At 53.1% G+C, this 16,372-nt stretch overlaps 1 protein-coding gene across 1 annotated transcript in view; it reads right to left on the minus strand.

Moving 5' to 3' along the window:
- Nucleotides 1–16,372, minus strand: part of ATG2A (autophagy related 2A) — a 37,262-nt gene that overhangs the window by 16,766 nt on the left and 4,124 nt on the right. Inside the window, exons 2-25 of the mRNA XM_081842375.1 lie at nt 14,900–15,062; nt 14,625–14,777; nt 14,322–14,424; nt 13,527–13,698; nt 13,214–13,360; nt 12,811–12,907; nt 12,376–12,537; nt 11,638–11,780; nt 10,966–11,041; nt 9,257–9,497; nt 8,279–8,429; nt 7,938–8,042; nt 7,105–7,269; nt 6,738–6,975; nt 6,060–6,162; nt 5,718–5,880; nt 4,732–4,874; nt 3,722–3,885; nt 3,315–3,469; nt 2,586–2,736; nt 2,133–2,326; nt 954–1,034; nt 625–731; nt 38–130 (exon numbers count right to left, since the gene is read on the minus strand). Coding sequence (XP_081698501.1) covers nt 38–130; nt 625–731; nt 954–1,034; nt 2,133–2,326; nt 2,586–2,736; nt 3,315–3,469; nt 3,722–3,885; nt 4,732–4,874; nt 5,718–5,880; nt 6,060–6,162; nt 6,738–6,975; nt 7,105–7,269; nt 7,938–8,042; nt 8,279–8,429; nt 9,257–9,497; nt 10,966–11,041; nt 11,638–11,780; nt 12,376–12,537; nt 12,811–12,907; nt 13,214–13,360; nt 13,527–13,698; nt 14,322–14,424; nt 14,625–14,777; nt 14,900–15,062 — 3,470 coding nt within the window. The remainder of the gene's footprint in view (nt 1–37; nt 131–624; nt 732–953; nt 1,035–2,132; nt 2,327–2,585; nt 2,737–3,314; nt 3,470–3,721; nt 3,886–4,731; nt 4,875–5,717; nt 5,881–6,059; nt 6,163–6,737; nt 6,976–7,104; nt 7,270–7,937; nt 8,043–8,278; nt 8,430–9,256; nt 9,498–10,965; nt 11,042–11,637; nt 11,781–12,375; nt 12,538–12,810; nt 12,908–13,213; nt 13,361–13,526; nt 13,699–14,321; nt 14,425–14,624; nt 14,778–14,899; nt 15,063–16,372) is intronic.

Raw genomic sequence — 16,372 nt, forward strand, 5'->3', positions numbered from 1 at the left:
GGGAAAGAGCAGGATAGGAGGTTGAGACACGACCCACCGGAGGAGGAAGATGGATGTGTCCACAATGATGTTGCTGGAGAGGGTGAAGGTCTCGGCTGTGATGAGGACCCGGATTGGCAAGTAGAGAGGCCTGCAGGGGAGAAGACAGAACTCAAGTGTACCAGGGGTGTTGGACAGCGGCTGCCATCCTCCCACCCCAAGTCACCTGGACCTCTGTGGGTAGCAGGAAGAGGCTGCCTCCTCTGGTCACTTCTCTTCCCACACCCGTCACAGAAAGATGTTGCACACACTTCTGCAGGGGATCTGGGCCAAAGGTGGACCCAATAGAATTAATCTGAGTCTTGAAAAACACATAGAGCTGAAAGAGGAAGTGGGAAAGAGTGCCACTCTTCTCCACTTCCTCCTTCAGCTCTATGTACTTGTTCAAGGGAGGATGGGGGTGGGAAGACCTTCATCATCCTTACTCCCTTGTGACCAAGGAGGAAGTGACAGTGTAGGAGGCTCTTCTGAGGCTTCATGGGCACCAAGGGATGGTTTCCAGGGCACCATGTTGGCCATAATGAGCTCAACAGACCGACTGTCTGAGCTGGCAGAGAAGGCAGCCTCCTATGTCCCAATAAATACCTGTAATCCACAGCACAGCTGAACAGGTGGGTGTGCAGCACTGTGATGACCGTCGGGGGCACAAAGCCCAGGATGGGGTCATCCAGGACATCCAGGAAGTCAATCAACTGAGGGGACAGATGAGCACAGTCAGATTTCGGGGACACACACCCTCGGCATGAGACCAGTCAACGCTGACAGCCCTCTATGGCAGCAGAGACCCAGGGGACATCCCCTTCCCCATCGTGCAAAGTGTGGAACTCCTGGCTCAAGAATCGTGCTCAACCCCTCACGGTGGACGACCTGCCTCTCTACACAGACCAGACAGCCCTTGGGGGGGCAGACCTCACCTGCGTGTACCAGCTCTGGTGGGTCAGGGCCATGTGATGACGCATGGTGGCCCCTTCAAGGCGCAGCGTCACCAGGAACTCCTGAAACAGACGAGGAAGAAACAGGGGTCTCAGGCCACATTCAGACACGCAGCCGCGCCACCTTGAAAGGCGCACTTTGCCTCGGATTTTTTCTCAGTGGGAAGAGCCCATTGCACAACACCCTGACCAGGTAGGGGCGGATGATGAGAAAGCAACCTGGGTAACGTTGGAAGTATTGAAGCAGCTCATCTGGGATGGCCCGACCTCACTATTCCCCCCGCTTAAATTATTATTAATATTTATTAGTTGTTGTTTTTCAGAAAAGAGAACTCAAAGCAACTTTGAAAAAACAAACCAAAATCAAAAGGCCAAGTGCCAAAACAAGTATAGAATAAAACTATACCTGAAATACACCAGTAATACAAATAAATATTAGCAGATCCAACTCAAGTTTTTTTACTTTTCTATGGTTTTATTACATGGTTTTGTTTTTATTGTTGCAAAACCACTTTGAGGTGTGTGTGTAGATAGATAGATATGGTTGCATATAAATATTTTAATAAATAATATAACCCCACCCCACAAAAAAGCAGATCCAAAAGCCTGGGAGAAGGAGAATGTTTTTGCCCTAAAAACATAGTGAGGGTGCCAGGCATGCCTCCCCGGGGAAAGCATTCCATGAATGGGGGAGCCCCCACTGAGAAGACCTCTATTAGGCAGAAGTGGTAGGATTCAAGAACTGGGACCCATGGGCTCAGCCTCTGTGCTACCTGAAAGTTATGAAAGCTGTGAAGGAACAGCTCATGAAAATATGGCTCTTGTATGGCTTGGGGGTCATGCGTTTCAGAGTTCAAGGAATCAATTCTTAGAGCTTGTGTTTTGGTGGCTTTATGCTACGAAGCGACCTATCAATTTAACAAATGAATGGCACTAGACAGAGCCATTTCCTCTGATTCGACCACCTTTATTGGCTCAGCGTGGTCCTACCTATCACCTTGCAAGCTGCTGGCCCTGAAGGATGGGGCAGGAATAAAAGAAAACAAATCTTCCCCCAGGTTTGGAAGAGGAAGTTCCAAAGATCGCCCCACCAACAGCCCAAAGGGCTCCCCCTTCCCTCCTTCAGATGTGCAGGAAAGATGGATCCAACGGTCACAATACCTTGATGTTCTTCTCCAAATCCAGGTTGATCTGGATAGCCAGGGAGAGCATCTTCAGGGGCCCGTCCTTCTTGCTCCCCAAGGGCCAAGTGATGGGGCCCTCCTGGGAGGCATAAATGGTGGGGTTGAGCCCCTCCGGGGGCAAAAAGTTTGAGATTTCCAGATGCTCCGCCATGAGGTAGTCCTCCACCACAGCTGCAGGGACAAGAGAGGACATCCTGGGTTAACATTTCCTAGAGGTTTGCAACCTTCCCCTCCAAAGAACAGCTCCCCCGAAGGGTCCAGAATCCTTCCTTATTTGGCAAGGAGAAATGATGCCTTATCAGGGATGGATCACAGGGGGTTAACCTCCATTTGACGTGACCACCACCCCTCCCAGCCAGCCAGCCACAAGTACCCACTGACCCTGGCACACCCCTATTCCCCCTTTGCGGCCCAGGGGCCAGAGCCCTACCCTTGTGATAAAGTGCAACTTTCTCTGCCTCAATGCAGAAGTAGCCGAGGTCCTCGCGACCCTTGTACCGCGAGACGCTGAAGAGACTGCCCCTTTCCACGTCCAGGACCAGCTCGCCGTGAGATCCCTCCAGCTTCTTGCCCCCCTCGCCCTGCACAGCCAGAGAGAGAGAGAGATGGGAGTGACAGTCACCAACTTGGATGACTTTAGAGGAACACACAAATTCATGGAGCCACAATGGCTCTGCTCTGCCTCTGCGGTTGGAGGCAGAAATGCTTCTGAATTCCACTTGCTGGAAGCAACAGAAGGGGAGAGGGCTCTTACGCTCGAATCCTTCCTGAGGGTTTCCTACAGGAATCTGGTTGGCAAGAGTCCCAGGTGAGCTGGCAACCAGGAGCCATGGGCCAGGACCAAAGGACCATAGTCAACAGCTCAGGAAGCCCGAGTGGCTCAAGCAAGCCCTAGCTTGCCGGGAGCACACAGCAGCAGTGCCAACAAGCTAAAGGATCTATGCCAAACCTAAGATTTAATGCCCCTTCCCAAATTTAGCCACAGTACATGGTTGAAAGCTTCCCATACTGCTTAGGGATTATTAAAATGCAGAACAGTTTATGAATGCTTTATAATTAAAATAGCATCAGATAAAATAAATAATGCCTCCCCCATCTCAGGGTCACATGAGTGGTCAGCCTGTAACCTTCTCTCTCTTCCCTTCCCACCCCCCTTTACCTTGGCATCGCACAGGGCTGTGACCCGCCCCTTCCCCACAGAGAGCACAACAGAGACACAGCTCTGGGGAAAGGGGCTCCTCTGTTCCCCCTTCTTCCGCTGTGCTGCCTCATCCACGGAGTAGAAGTGAGAATCCTCATCTTCGGAATCTGAATCTGGAAGGCAGGGAGAGGAAGGCGGGGAAGGCATTTTTTTACAGACCCATAAAACCTCTGCACTGCCCAGAATAGAGCCTGTTTCCTGCTGCCCCCCCCCCCCGCCAAGTCCAGGCAGTCTATAAAGCATGCTTGGCCAAGTTGCAAGATGGTGATGGCCAAGACCCAGTCTTGCCTCTCAAAGGAACTGGTGTGTACTAAAACCCTCCTCCCTTCCCTCCCACCCTCCGACATGGGGGTGCCCTCCCTCACCCAGCTTAAAGGCCGACTTGCACATCTTGAAGTTCTCCTGCCAGCGGGTGTCCGCTGGTGCTTCTCCAACAAAGGGGGCTGTTGTGGACCCAGCACCCCCCAGAAGCTCGGAGGGGGTGGGGGGTGGGCTGAAGGACTCGAACATCAGGAGATCATTATTGATTCTAGAGGAGAAAAAGAAGGTCGGCATGAACAGCCTGTCCCATGACAGTGTGGTGTAGTGGTTAGAGTGCGGGACAAAGACCTGGGTGAGATCAGGGCTCAATCCCCTCTTGGCCAAGAAGCTCACTGGATGACCTTGGATGCCAGTCAACTCAGCTGCACCTCACAGGGTAGCCCTGAGATCTTTTGGTGAAGGGCAGTATATAAATTTAATAATTAATAATAGTAATAATAAGCAAGAAACTCTGCACTATGTGAATAAGTTGAGTTAAACTGTGGAACTCCCTCCCACAGGAGTCAATGAAGACCACCACCTTGGAAAGAGGATTGTATGAATTCATGGAAGACAAAGTTATCAAGAGCTACATTTCTGTTGTCCTTATGACCACAGGCTCCCCACCCCTGCAGCTTATCCCAAGGGTGCAGCAAATGTCAGGGACTGCAGAGCCCACCAGCTAGGTGAGAGGATCAGGGCGTGGTGTCAATCATGGCCATGCAGGGCAGAGAGAGAGAGAGATGCCCAGAAGGTCTTGTTTCGAACCAAGGGAAGGGCCACAAGCTCAATGGCAGAGCAGGTGTCATGAAGGCGGGCTAAGTCCCTGGCAGCAGGTAGCAGTCAGGAAATATGAAAGACCCTGGAGAGATGCTGCCAGTCAGAGCAGACAATACTGGTCTACATTGACAAATGGCCTGACCTGGTCTAAGGCAGATTCCTCCCATTCCCCCGATGGAAAGGACAAATTCGGCTTTCTGAGTACTGTGACTCTTTCCCACCCCTTGTGCAGAAGAGCCTCGAGGAGGACTGCTGCCCCCCACCCCCTGGACGCCCAGGCGCATGGGACTCTGACCTGTTGTAGATGCTCTCGTAGAAGTCCTTACTGGGGAGGAAGATGTGCATAGTGGGGAAGGTCACCTCCAGGGCATACTGGGAAGCCTCCAGCGTCTGGCTCTGGAATTCCGCCATCTCCTCGGGATCTCCAGGGATCACCATCTAGAGGGGAAAAGTGGAGTGGCAGGGTGAATCAGAAGCTGGCAGGAAGCTGGTGCCAATGCCACACAGAAGAACTACAAAACTCCCACCCACAGGGGCCATATACTGTTAGAATTCCTGCTCTGTGATTGCAGTCATGGGATTGTTGTCTATCACATGATGGTATATGTTTTGACTCCACAAAGTGGGAAGTGACGGAGACAGGATATTTGTGTTACTGTGTTCCATGAAGTGGGACTATTGTCCTTTGTTTTTTCTCTTTGCTGCCTGATGCTAGAGAGAGAGGGAGCCATGTTGCAGTGCTCCGTGTGTGTTTATATGTAAATAAAGTAGATTAGCCAAAATGCTGAGTTGCTGAGGTCCATCATGCGAACTGCGCAGACTCTGCGGATCCCTAAGTGTGCCGATGTCTGTTGGCATCTGTCACTGTGATGTTTGGGCTGCAGAAAGCTTTTGAAGCTCCCGAACAATCGACCAGGTGGGAGAGAACATGCCAGTCGGGCATGTGTCTCTACCAGAGTCCTACTCGAGTGTAGGACGAACTCCTGACATATACATGGAGGGGAAGGCGATCAATGGCTGCTAGCCAGGATGGCTGGGCTTTGCCTCCACAGCCAAAACCTGCAATGGTTCCGGATCCCAGTTGCTGGAAGCCACAAGAAGGGAGATTTGCTCTTGGGTCCTGTTTGTGGGCTTCCCATGGGGACATCTGGTTAGCTGCTGTGAGAAGCAGATGCTGGACTAGGTGGGCCATTGGCCTGGTCCAGCAGATCCCCCCCCCTTAGGTTATTAGCAGCTACACACACACACCCCGCCACCCCCTGGGTCGCTTCACCCTCTCACCTCCTCCGTCTCGTACATGGTCCGCTTGGAGGAGAAGGGCGAAGGCTCCGGCTGCTTCAGCTCGCAGGGGCTCTCGGCCGTCGACAGCTCCATCTCTCCGGGCTTCGCCAGGGCCAAGTCCCAGGGAGTGTCGCTGGTCCGAGGCCGGAGGGTCAACGCGATTCTGCCAGGGGAGAGGACAGCGCTGGAGAGAGGGGCCAGAACCTTTGTGGATGCTTCCCCCCCCCCAAAAAAAAGACCCAAGACGTCGAGACAGAGAGCAGGATGCCCTCGCCAAGGCAGCACCCAAGCGCACCCTGACTGCTGTAGCAAAGGGAGGTTGCATGCGGAAACCAGACTTACTTGGGGAGGAGGTACTTCTTCCCCGTCCCTTTGGCGGACAGGTCGGGGGCTTTGCCGACCCGCAAGCACGGCACGGCCAGCTTCTCGGCGCCTTCGTACGTGCCTGCAAATCACCCAAACAGCATCAGGGTTCAGATCCCCACTCCCGGGCGAAAGGAGACCCGCTCCAAAGCTGGTACCCAAACCGCATCAAACCATCACCACTCCTTGCATTCAGGACTTGTTGGGGCATGGATCTTGGAATTTATGTTTATTTACTGAATTTAAATCCCACCTTTCCACCAAGGAAACGTTAACTGCTTTGGCGCGTCCCAGGTCCCCTCTTGTCTGAGCTGTGGCAATAAGTGGGAGGGGCGGCAGCAACTACTGGCAAGTAAGACCCGCCGCTGGCAGCACTGCAGGTTTGTTGTGTTGCAGCTGGACGAAGAAGTGGTGGGAGAGGCACTCTTGGGCGTTGCCCCCCTTTGTCACAACAGGGCCATTCCTAGGAGGCTGAATCTTTCATACACAAATGCTACCTTGTACCAGGGGGCGTGCCCACTTCTGACTTGCCCAGATACAGGCAATGTTTAGACGCCGGCAATGTCTGCCCTCGCCCACTTGGCGGCTGCAGGGAGAAATCCAATGGGGGTCTTTTTGGAGGGAGGGAGCAGGGGTCCTGCAGCAGCCTCTCCTTACCATGCAGGTCACTGCAGGCAAGTTCCAGCTGGGTGACACCTGCCAGCCCGAGCTCCACCTGCAGCTCCACTCCGGCCAGGTCCAGGCGCAGGCTCTCCTGTCGCACAGCCTTCTGGGCCCAGGGCCTCCTCTCGGGCCACGGACGGAGGTCCGGGATCGGGAACTGCAGCCTCAGGGTGGCCTTGGGCGCTGCCAGTCGCACGCTTGCCTGCCACTTGGCAGCAGGGGGAGAATCTGCCTGGCGCCCAGCCAGGAGAGGGGTGGGGGAGAGAGGGGAGAGAAAACCATTAGAGGAGGCTCTTCCTGGTGGGGGCGGGGGGAAGAAGTGGGTGCCGTGGCCTCTCAGTCTGCTCCGCCCCCCACTTACCAAGTGTGCCTCGGGAGGAGGCCAGGCTGGCGTGGAGGGCGTCGTGGCACGGCACAGCAGCGAGCAAAGGCGGTCGAGCGTCGCCAGGTCCACGTCTGAGCAGAAGTCGTCCAGCTCAGCCACCAGCTCCACCGTTTGCTTGGCAGGGACCTTGGCAAGGCGGCTCTGGAAGTACAGTAGCAAGAGTTGGCAGGCTGCAGGCGTCTCCCCAGCAAAAACCAGAGCTCTGCTAACCCAAGTTTGGCCCAAGTCTTAGGTTGCATTGAGGCGCTCCAGGTCCCATCGGACTACAACACCTCACTGTCTTTGCAGCCTTTGGCTAATGAAAGTCAGGAGACTAAAAACACCTGGAAAGCCACAGGCTGGTTTAGACTTGGGACCTGACTCTGCCCAGCTCTCATTTTAATTTTATCCAGGTTAACTCTTTCCTGGAAGTATTTTTCAGAAACAAAATGAAACGCGGAGGATTTCTGCAGTTCCCAACAAGGGAGAGGCCTTTTTCTGCTATGACGCTCCCAAGTTATGGAATGACCTTCCCAGAGAGGCTGGCTCACCTGGTGCCTGCATTGCCGCTTTTTGAGCCAGGGGTGGCTAACTTGTGTCCTGCAGGGCAAACCCAGCCCACTGAGGCACACTGGTCCCTGGCAAAGCACTTTCCTTGCTCTTCAAGGGTGTTGGTGGGACATAACAGGACACACTCATGCATTTATGGTTTGCCAAGGAAGACGAAGGCTCCACCCACTGCTGCCCAGAATTTCTCCAGCGACTGAGAAGGGGAAAGAAATTTGCTGCTGGATCTGTGCAAAAAGCACCCTGCCTGCTGCAAGACTCACCTTGGAGGATGAAGGCCGCTTCTCCGAATGCTTGGTTTGGAGACGGGCACAGGGGCGAGGCGACTGGCTGTAGGGAAAGGCACTAGGGGTGGCGAAGACCAGCAGCTGAGAAGGAAGCAAAATCAGTTTACCAAGGACGCCCTCTGACAAAAGAACCCCATGCTCTTCATCTGACAGGCGGCTGCTCCACTGATAGTTTTGTTGGCAACATCAATGCAACCAGGACTCCGGGGAGCCTCCAGTTTGTCTGGGGCAGGAAGTGCAAGTGGACATGGGGGGGAGTGAGCAGCACCCAGGTGCTCCCCGCTCTTGCACTCCCCTTGATGGAGCTCAGCCCTCACCTCGGTGTACTCTGGCTTGGCTTGCGTCCTGTCGTCTGTCCACAGGCACTCCAAGATCTCCAGGAGCCCAAAGGATGCATCCCAGCTGAACATGTGCAGCTGCCCAGAGGCCTTGTGCTCGCAGCTGATCTGCACGGCGGCCCCAGTCAGCCTGGAAGAGGCAAACAGACACCCAGATGGCAAACGTGGCAAGCACAAGGTGCAGGGAATGTCCCTTGCCTGCTGGCAGCGAAGCACAGAGCAGGGGCGGGGACCCGGGGAGCCTCCGGGTGCAGTTGGACTACAACTCCCATCATCCCTGATCCAGCAGGCTCTCATTAAGTCACATCCACTGTAGGATGTCTACTATCTCTGCATAGCTCAGTCAGTTAGAGCATGGTGCTGAAAACGCCAAGGCTGCAAGTTCAATCCCCGTAAGGGACAGCTGCATATTCCTGCATTGCAGGGGGTTGGACTAGATGATCCTCAGGGACCCTTCTGATTCTATGATACATTTTTGCAAGCCAAGTGGAATGGCAATCCAGTGGTTCCCAAACTTTTCCAGGCCAATGCCCCCTTGGTTCCCTAAACTCACCCCCTGGACCTCCCACCCTACCTTGTCAAATGCATTCTTTGCATGACCCACTGAGGAAGATAATATCACAGTGAAACTCAAAACTGTAACAATTAATTGCACATTTATCCAAAATCCAATGAAAACTATTTAGTTTAATTAATTCAACAATATTGATGAACTTGATCCAGTGATGCCAGCTTTTGAAAGTCTGGTAGTTATTTACACCTACAGCAGCCCCCTTCTGTCCCCTTGCCTCTTACAGTAGCACCCCCCACCCCCAGGTAATCCCATTGCTACTGCCTACTTTGGGAACCACAGATTTAAACAAATGTTATAACACAAACACACACCACAGGGCCTGGGCAGAGCACCTGGGTTGTTGTTTTTTTGCTGTGCTCAGGCCTTCGGTTCCCAATACATACCTGACATTGCTGCGTGGACAGGCCCCCTCAAAGCACTGGCGCAGGGGCTGGAAATCCCGGCCCCCAAAGGCAGAGTCCTTCAGGCCCCCGAGCTGGGAGAAGAAGCGCTGAGCCAGCTGGAGGTGTGGGGTCTCTGGGGTCTGGTGCAGCAGGGTGAGAGTGAGCCCTCCAATCGTCAGCCGCAGCAACACCTCAGGCCGCTGGTTCTCCAGAGAGGGGGGTTGCGGGTGGCTGGTCTTGCCTATGCAAGGAAGAGAGAGAGAGAGTGAGTCTTGGAGCAGAAAGACCTGAACTTGGACGCAGCTGCCCCAGAAATTACTGGGAGAAACTCTTAAGAAACTGTCAGACTGCTGATCCACCAAGTCCAGCACTGTCTGCTCTGGCTGGCAGCAGCTCTCTAGGATCTCAATGAAACAGATTTTTAAAAAGGAGACGCTGAACACACCAGAATTTCTGCATACCAAGCAGTAGATCTCTTCTTTTGCAACACTCGAGTTTACTTTTTTCCTCCTACCCTCCAAGTCATTTTCCTTCAGTGCCATATCTGCTAGATTGTAATGCTGAGAACAGGGACTGTTTCACTACTGATATCTGTAAGCTACTTTGGTAGCCTTCATTTGACTGAAAACCAGGACAAGCTACACCTCTGTAGTGTCACAAGGAATGATGGCTTCCTACCTACAAGTGCCTCTCTCTTTTTTTTAAAAAAAAAGATATTTATTCAACTTTTCAAAAATACAAAAACATTAAAACAACAGAGTAAAAAGACAAAAAGAAAAAGAAAAAAGGCAGAAAAAAGAAAAAAAAAGTATATAAATTCAAAATTACATCATTTCATTACCTTGTGTCTTAGACCTCCTCATACCTCCCTTTTTGTATTCCAATTTAATCATTATTTCAGCAAATTCTTCCCATATTTGTCAAAAATGATTTATCTTAACAATCTATCTCAATTTATCAATATTATCTTAACTTTATCTTTACCTTCCGAACCATAAACTTTAAAATTTAGAATTTAAATTTATATTTATACTTAATACCTTCAAGTCTTTCTGCTAAAGCCAATTATTTCCTTTCCGGCACAATCTATTATTTCATTAATATTACTCAGAAATAGCAAGATATATAAAAGAAAGTTCTCTTCTAGTTTTATCCATCGTCCCTTTCTTCCTGGTTTCGGGTTGTGTCCATCCTTTCTTCGCTTTAGGTCTTAACCTTCAGTCCGGTGTTCTAATGTCTGAGGCTCTCAAGTCACTTCCATGCCCCCTCTGCTGACTTTCTTGATCCTGATTATAGTACAACGCTTCCTTGTCCCTTGTTGAAGTCTTTCATGGTTTCTTCCCTTTCTCCTTGCGGAGTGGATCTCTGGGGAGTTCCATACTCTCTCCCTTTCCTCTTCCCTCCCTGTTCTCTTCCCCTTGTGTGCCATGTTCCTTCGGACTGTAAGCCTGTAGGCAGGGACTGTCTTGTTTCGACTGTATGTTAGTTAGAGCATTTGTACCCTACTCTGTGAGCCTTTTTGGCTGAAGAGGAGGGTACAAATGCTCTAACTAACCAACCAACCAGACCTCCCTTCAACACCAGTGGGGGGAAAACACCCCACAGGTCTCTCGCGCCCGCCTCCTCTCTGGCACTACTTGGGCTTATCAAGAAGTCCTGCACAATCCCACCCTCTCCCTCCCACCAATTTGCAATTTAAACCATCTTACTTGATATCTTGTTGAGGCACGGCAGGGTGGCAGCAAAGGGTGACCGTCCGTAACGCCTGGGACTGCTCAACATCAGCTGTGCAGGGGGCGGGCGGAGTGGAGATGAGAGAAAGGTGGAGAGTTGAGAACAGGGCAAGTAGCTCTGGGAGCAGAGCAGGCCTACCGGCAAGGCCATTGGGCAGAGGAAGGCAAAAGCCTCAGACAGCAGTTGCTGAGGGATGGCAGCAGCACAGCCTCCTTGGCGGTTCCCCTCTGTGACGTGCAGAAGCAGGAGGGCCCTGCAACCCCTAAACTAATCCGCAGCCCTCAGGCATGCTGGGATAGGGGGTGCTATCCTGTTGCCAGCAATGAAGTCTGAATCAGCTCTCAGTCTGGCCAGCTTCTGAACATGGAGGGGGGGATGTGTCAGTCTGTCCTTTGCCTTGCGCCAGCTGTGTTAAGTTGCCCCCTGGAAACTTGCGGGGCAGCATTGAAGCTGTGTGCCTGGGCAGCTGGTGATGAGATGGGATAGGGAGCAAAGGAAGCCCCCCCCCCAACATGAGGAGGCCTTCCCCTGGGTCCTTCTGCCCAGGCACCCAGACCTCAGGCATGATGACCTGTCCAAGCCCACCGGAAACTTGCCCAGGGTCACCCCTCCCTCTGCCATCCCCCACAGCCTGCTGGGGCTCTTACCCCTGGCGCGAAGGGCAGAGCCTGTAGGCGGCTGCTGCCAGCGTCACTGTGCATGGAGGAGTCCAGGTCGATGTCAGAGAGCTCGCTGGCTGAGCGCACGGAGGTCACGCTGCTGGTCATGGGAGCCATGGAGAAGAACATCTCTGAAAAGGAAGGGAAAGTTGGCCAAGGAGGGGCAAGGAGGAGAGGGCGGGCCTAAAGCAGCCACCAGCTCAGTCCCGTCCGTCAAGGGGGCCAGTTTACGCACCAAGACCTTGTCCGGAAACCAAGCAGGAATCAAGTGGGGCTTCATTTCATGGTTGCTCAAACATCAGTAGGCAACAGAGGAAATAGCCTTCTGCTTGTTGTTGTTGTTGTTTAGTCATTTAGTTGTGTCCGACTCTTCGTGACCCCATGGACCAGAGCACGCCAGGCACTCCTGTCTTCCACTGCCTCCCGCAGTTTGGTCAGACTCATGTTTGAGTCTGCCTTCTGCTACCTGCATCCTTTTAAGAGGGGAATGCAAGGGACTGAACCTGGCCCTGGTAGATGTACCCAGGATGAAGGAGGAGGAGAGGTGGAAACATAGGAAGCTGCCTTAGGTCCCTGTTCTGACTTGGTCTATCTCACTCAGTACTGCCTGCACTGACTGGCAGCAGCTCTTCAGCCTCTCTGCCTGGAGCTGCTGCTATTGGGGATTTGACACCTGGGATCTTCCTGCATGCAAAGCTGCTCCCCCCGCCCCCCGGCAGCAGTCACCTCCGTTCTCTAGCCCGACGCAGGTCTCCATCCCCTCCAGGCGGGTGGGGCCAGCCCCCAGCCCTGAGTGCAGCTGTTGGCTGAGGTCCTGCTCAATCAGCTTCAGGTCCTCTGAGTCAAGGGGGCGACTCTTACTCAGCTGCTCCTGTAAGAGGCTGGATTCTTGGGGGGCGGGGAGAGAAGAGAGAAGAGGATTAGGGGAGACCTGCAGGGCTGAAGAAGGCTCACCTGTCCCAGTGCAAAAGTTGGCACCTCCTCCAGGGAAGGGAAAAAGGTGTGCATGGGTTCAAATGTGCTATCCTGACAGGCCTTGCTGGGCTGGACCAAAGGAGCCACAACAACCCCATCTCTTCAGGGCAGGAGGTCAAACCTCTTGTGGGTTTGCACGGTGCTCTTTCTCCATCTCTCCTCCCACCCACGTTGCACAGAGCTCACCAGAGAAGTTCAGGGAAGACAGAAGATCTAGCAGGTATAAGATCTGTTGGGGGGCAAGCAGGAGGTGCAGTGACCCCATCTTCCCATCCAGTTCCAGCTGCGCAGAGAGAGGGGGAGAAAGTTCAAAACATGCCTCCTCACGAGCCAGAGGCAGCCTCTGTTGGCAGGCCCCCTCTTCCTCGCAGGAGAAAGAGGCAGCCCAACTGCCTGCCTGTGTAAAGGCAGCTGAGGCACAGGGCGGGTGGGCTTCTTTAAACTGCTCTGCTGGTGGGGAGGGAGTGCAGCTGCCTATGCCTCAGCAGAGCAGTCCAACAAAGCCCCCCAGCTCACACAAGGCATGGCTTTCCCATGCATCAGCTATTCGCTGGTTGGCTGCAGAACCTCAGGCACCGTTTTAACTCACCTTGGGCCCAGGAAAGGCCTCGTTCTGCTTCAGCTTGATCCTCATCTCCGTGTATCCAGAGCAGCTGCCAATCTGAAGCAGAGAGCTGGGGGAAGCCTCTTCCTCCTCTGCCTCCTCCGCCTGGGACTCTGAAGACTCGGCAGCCCCCTAGGGTGGAGTGGAGTGACGAGGCAGTTCTGAACACAGGGAAGCCCGCAACACACACCCTCCTCACCCCTCGGTGGATGGGAAGCCCAAGACGGACAGAATACTTTGACACCCATGAAAGTCAAGTCCCCCCCTACCAAGGAAGCCCCCCCCCCCGGGGCTGTACCTTTGGGACAGGGGACGATGGCATGTGGCCGCCCGCGCCACCCGCAAACTCCTCATAGTAAAGCAGGACCCCGCTCAGCTGCAGGATCTTGTGCACAAACGGTGGCGGCTGGTGGATGTCAACGGTGATTGCCTGCCCAGGTTCCTTCACGGCTTCGTCACAGTAGTCCAATCTGGCGGGGGAGGGGGGAGGGAAGAAATGAAGGCAGCAGACAGCCAAAGCATCAAGAGCTCAGCTGGGGACAGAGAGGGAACAAGCAGCCCCCAAGTGACCCTTTGGTGATGGTTGACCAAGCTCTACCTACCTGGGGAAATCCCTTCAGCTATTCTGTCCTCCTTGTCTTCTCTCCCCTCTCTACCCCAAAAGGGCTGTATTTCAAACCAGGACCTTTCTGAATGTCTGCTTAGTCTTGAGAGGTCACCCTCTGTTCTAACGCTGCTATAAATGTGCTGTTCAGCCACGTTAAAATCATATACACACATCAATTCCTACTATTTATGCTGAAAGGGATAGCCTCTTCCACAGGCAAAAGAGCACAGGGTTTGTGTTCAAGAGAGAAGCTTTGGCAGGGCTTTGCAGGATGGAGGAATCCTGGGGTTTTGTACAAAAAGTGGGAGGGAGAACCCCGCAGGACAAACCAATAAGGATAGAGAATGGGCGGGGACAGAAGAGAGAGGCGGGAATGGAAAGCCAGGTGGGGAGGGGGACAGAATGGAGGGGTTGGAATCCTGAGCAGCAGGAGCTCCTCCCCCTCGTTACCAATAAAAAGCACCTGAGCACCTTAAAGCCAATTACCTTTTAATGTGCATCTCAAGGGCCACACTGCCCTGTGAGCCACTGGGCACATGCTCCACACGTATCACAGTGTCCAAGAAGGTGACTTCAATCCTTCGCAGAACTGGCAGACAGCAAAGAATGGGGGTCAGGAGCCTGACAGGCAGGGAAGGACAAAGGGGGGACCTCCCCACCCTCAGTCCTGCCTGCACCCCTTCAGAAGCAGGCTGTGGGGGGGTGGGAATAATCCCACTAGGAGCTGCTAAACCACCAAAAGCTCTTCCAGCAGAACAGCCACCTGTTTCCCCCTGCCCAAGGGCTCACCGGTTTCAATGGTTTGGGCAAACATCTCGAGCCCCTCCAGGGGCTGGGGGGTGTCCGAGGGCTCCTCGGCCTGCTCCTTCAGGCACTCCTGTGCCAGCTGCATGCTGGTGGTCATGCATGATGCCCAGCTCTGTGACTCGGAGCCAGGGGCAGCTGCAGGAGGGAAGAGGGAGAAGAGAGAGCCATCAGGTGAGGCAGGCAGGAGGCTGCCCACTTGCCCACCCCCAGCTTCCAGATCAGTACTGTCCCCTCCCTCCCTCTCCTCCAGTTCTCACCAGTACGATACTTCGGCCGGCACGTGATCTGCAGGCCGCTCACTTCCACAGTGCAGTTCTCTGTGACTAAGGCGGACCAGGGGATGGTGACGGCGATGCTGTCGATGAAGCCGTCAACGATCTCCAAGGGGGCTCCGACGGACTCCAGAAACTCGTTGACGGACTGCAGCGGAGAGAGAGACAGGGCTGGGTTGAGGGAGCAAGGACTGGCCCCGTGATAGGCTAACCAGCTTCCCATGGATACAGTTTCAGGGATACAGCCCACAAGTATTGAGTGGGTGCGGAGGGAGAGAAAGGATTGTGGTTATGCAGCAGGGGGGTGCAAGTGGGGTCCCATAGATGTACGTACCCACACAGCACCGGAAAGGTAACTGATTCCATAGCTAAGGGCTGGGGAATCCTCTTCCAGCCTGAGGGCCACGCTCCCTTCTAGGCGACCCTCCAAGGGCCACATGCAGGGCAGGTGGGTCCAGAGGCAAAAGTGGGTGGAGCAACAAATGTAAATTTTACCTCTGGGACACACCTACTTGCACAAGACATGATTAGGGTTCATCTCAGTCAGGCAAGAATTCTCAAGATTGGGTGAAGCAGACCCATTGAGGGCTATGGCTTCAGAGAGGAGGGGTGGCCTGAGGTTAGATCTCCAGCCCTGATATAGTGCCATCACTTTGCCTGCTGCTTTGCAGAGTCCCTGCCCCAAAGAGCTTACAATCTAAAATCTGACACAAGGGAGATCTGACAGCTGAAAGAGAGGAAAGAGGAGGCAGACAGGCGTAGGCTGTGGAACTTCTTCCCCACAGAGGTGTGTCTGGCACCTTCCAATATGCACCTCTTTGCCCTTACCTATGACACCTGAGGTATATCTTTTTAGGATCCACCTTGTTTCTGCAATTGTATGTTTTTTAAGCTGTTTTAAATACTGTGTTTTAATGGTGTAACTTGACCTGGGACCTGAGGGTAAAGACCCAGTAATTAATAATAATAATAATCAGGATGCATGTGTAGTTATTTCAGTTGCTGCATAAGGGCTGTAGAAAATGGTTCATGGAAAAGCTTGGTTCTGAAGAGAGATTCGATCACACAGGTGGTGGGGCTGTCCCAAAAATACAGGGACACAGCAGAATATTTTGCAACTACACTTAAGAATATTGTTCACAGTTCAGATTGCATCACCTAAAAACAAAGATATTGTAGAGCTGGAAAAGGTTAAGAAAAGTTGAAGGGGGTGGAGCAACCTCCCCTGGGAGGAAAACATTGCAAAAGTTGGGCTTTCCAGTGTAGAAAAAAATGAAAGTAAGCGAGGAGGATAAAATAAAGGTTCATAAGATTAAGTGCAGGGTGAAGAAAGTGGATAGAGATTTTCTCTCTCTCTCCTTTTCTTACCATAGCAGCAGAACTCAGGGACATCCAGTGAAGCTGAATGTCCCTGAGATTCAGGACAGATAAAAAAGGAAGTCCTTCACACAGCGCACA

The sequence above is a fragment of the Podarcis erhardii genome, assembly GCF_964252035.2.
Source record: "Podarcis erhardii genome assembly, chromosome: 15".
Lineage (NCBI taxonomy): Eukaryota > Metazoa > Chordata > Lepidosauria > Squamata > Lacertidae > Podarcis > Podarcis erhardii.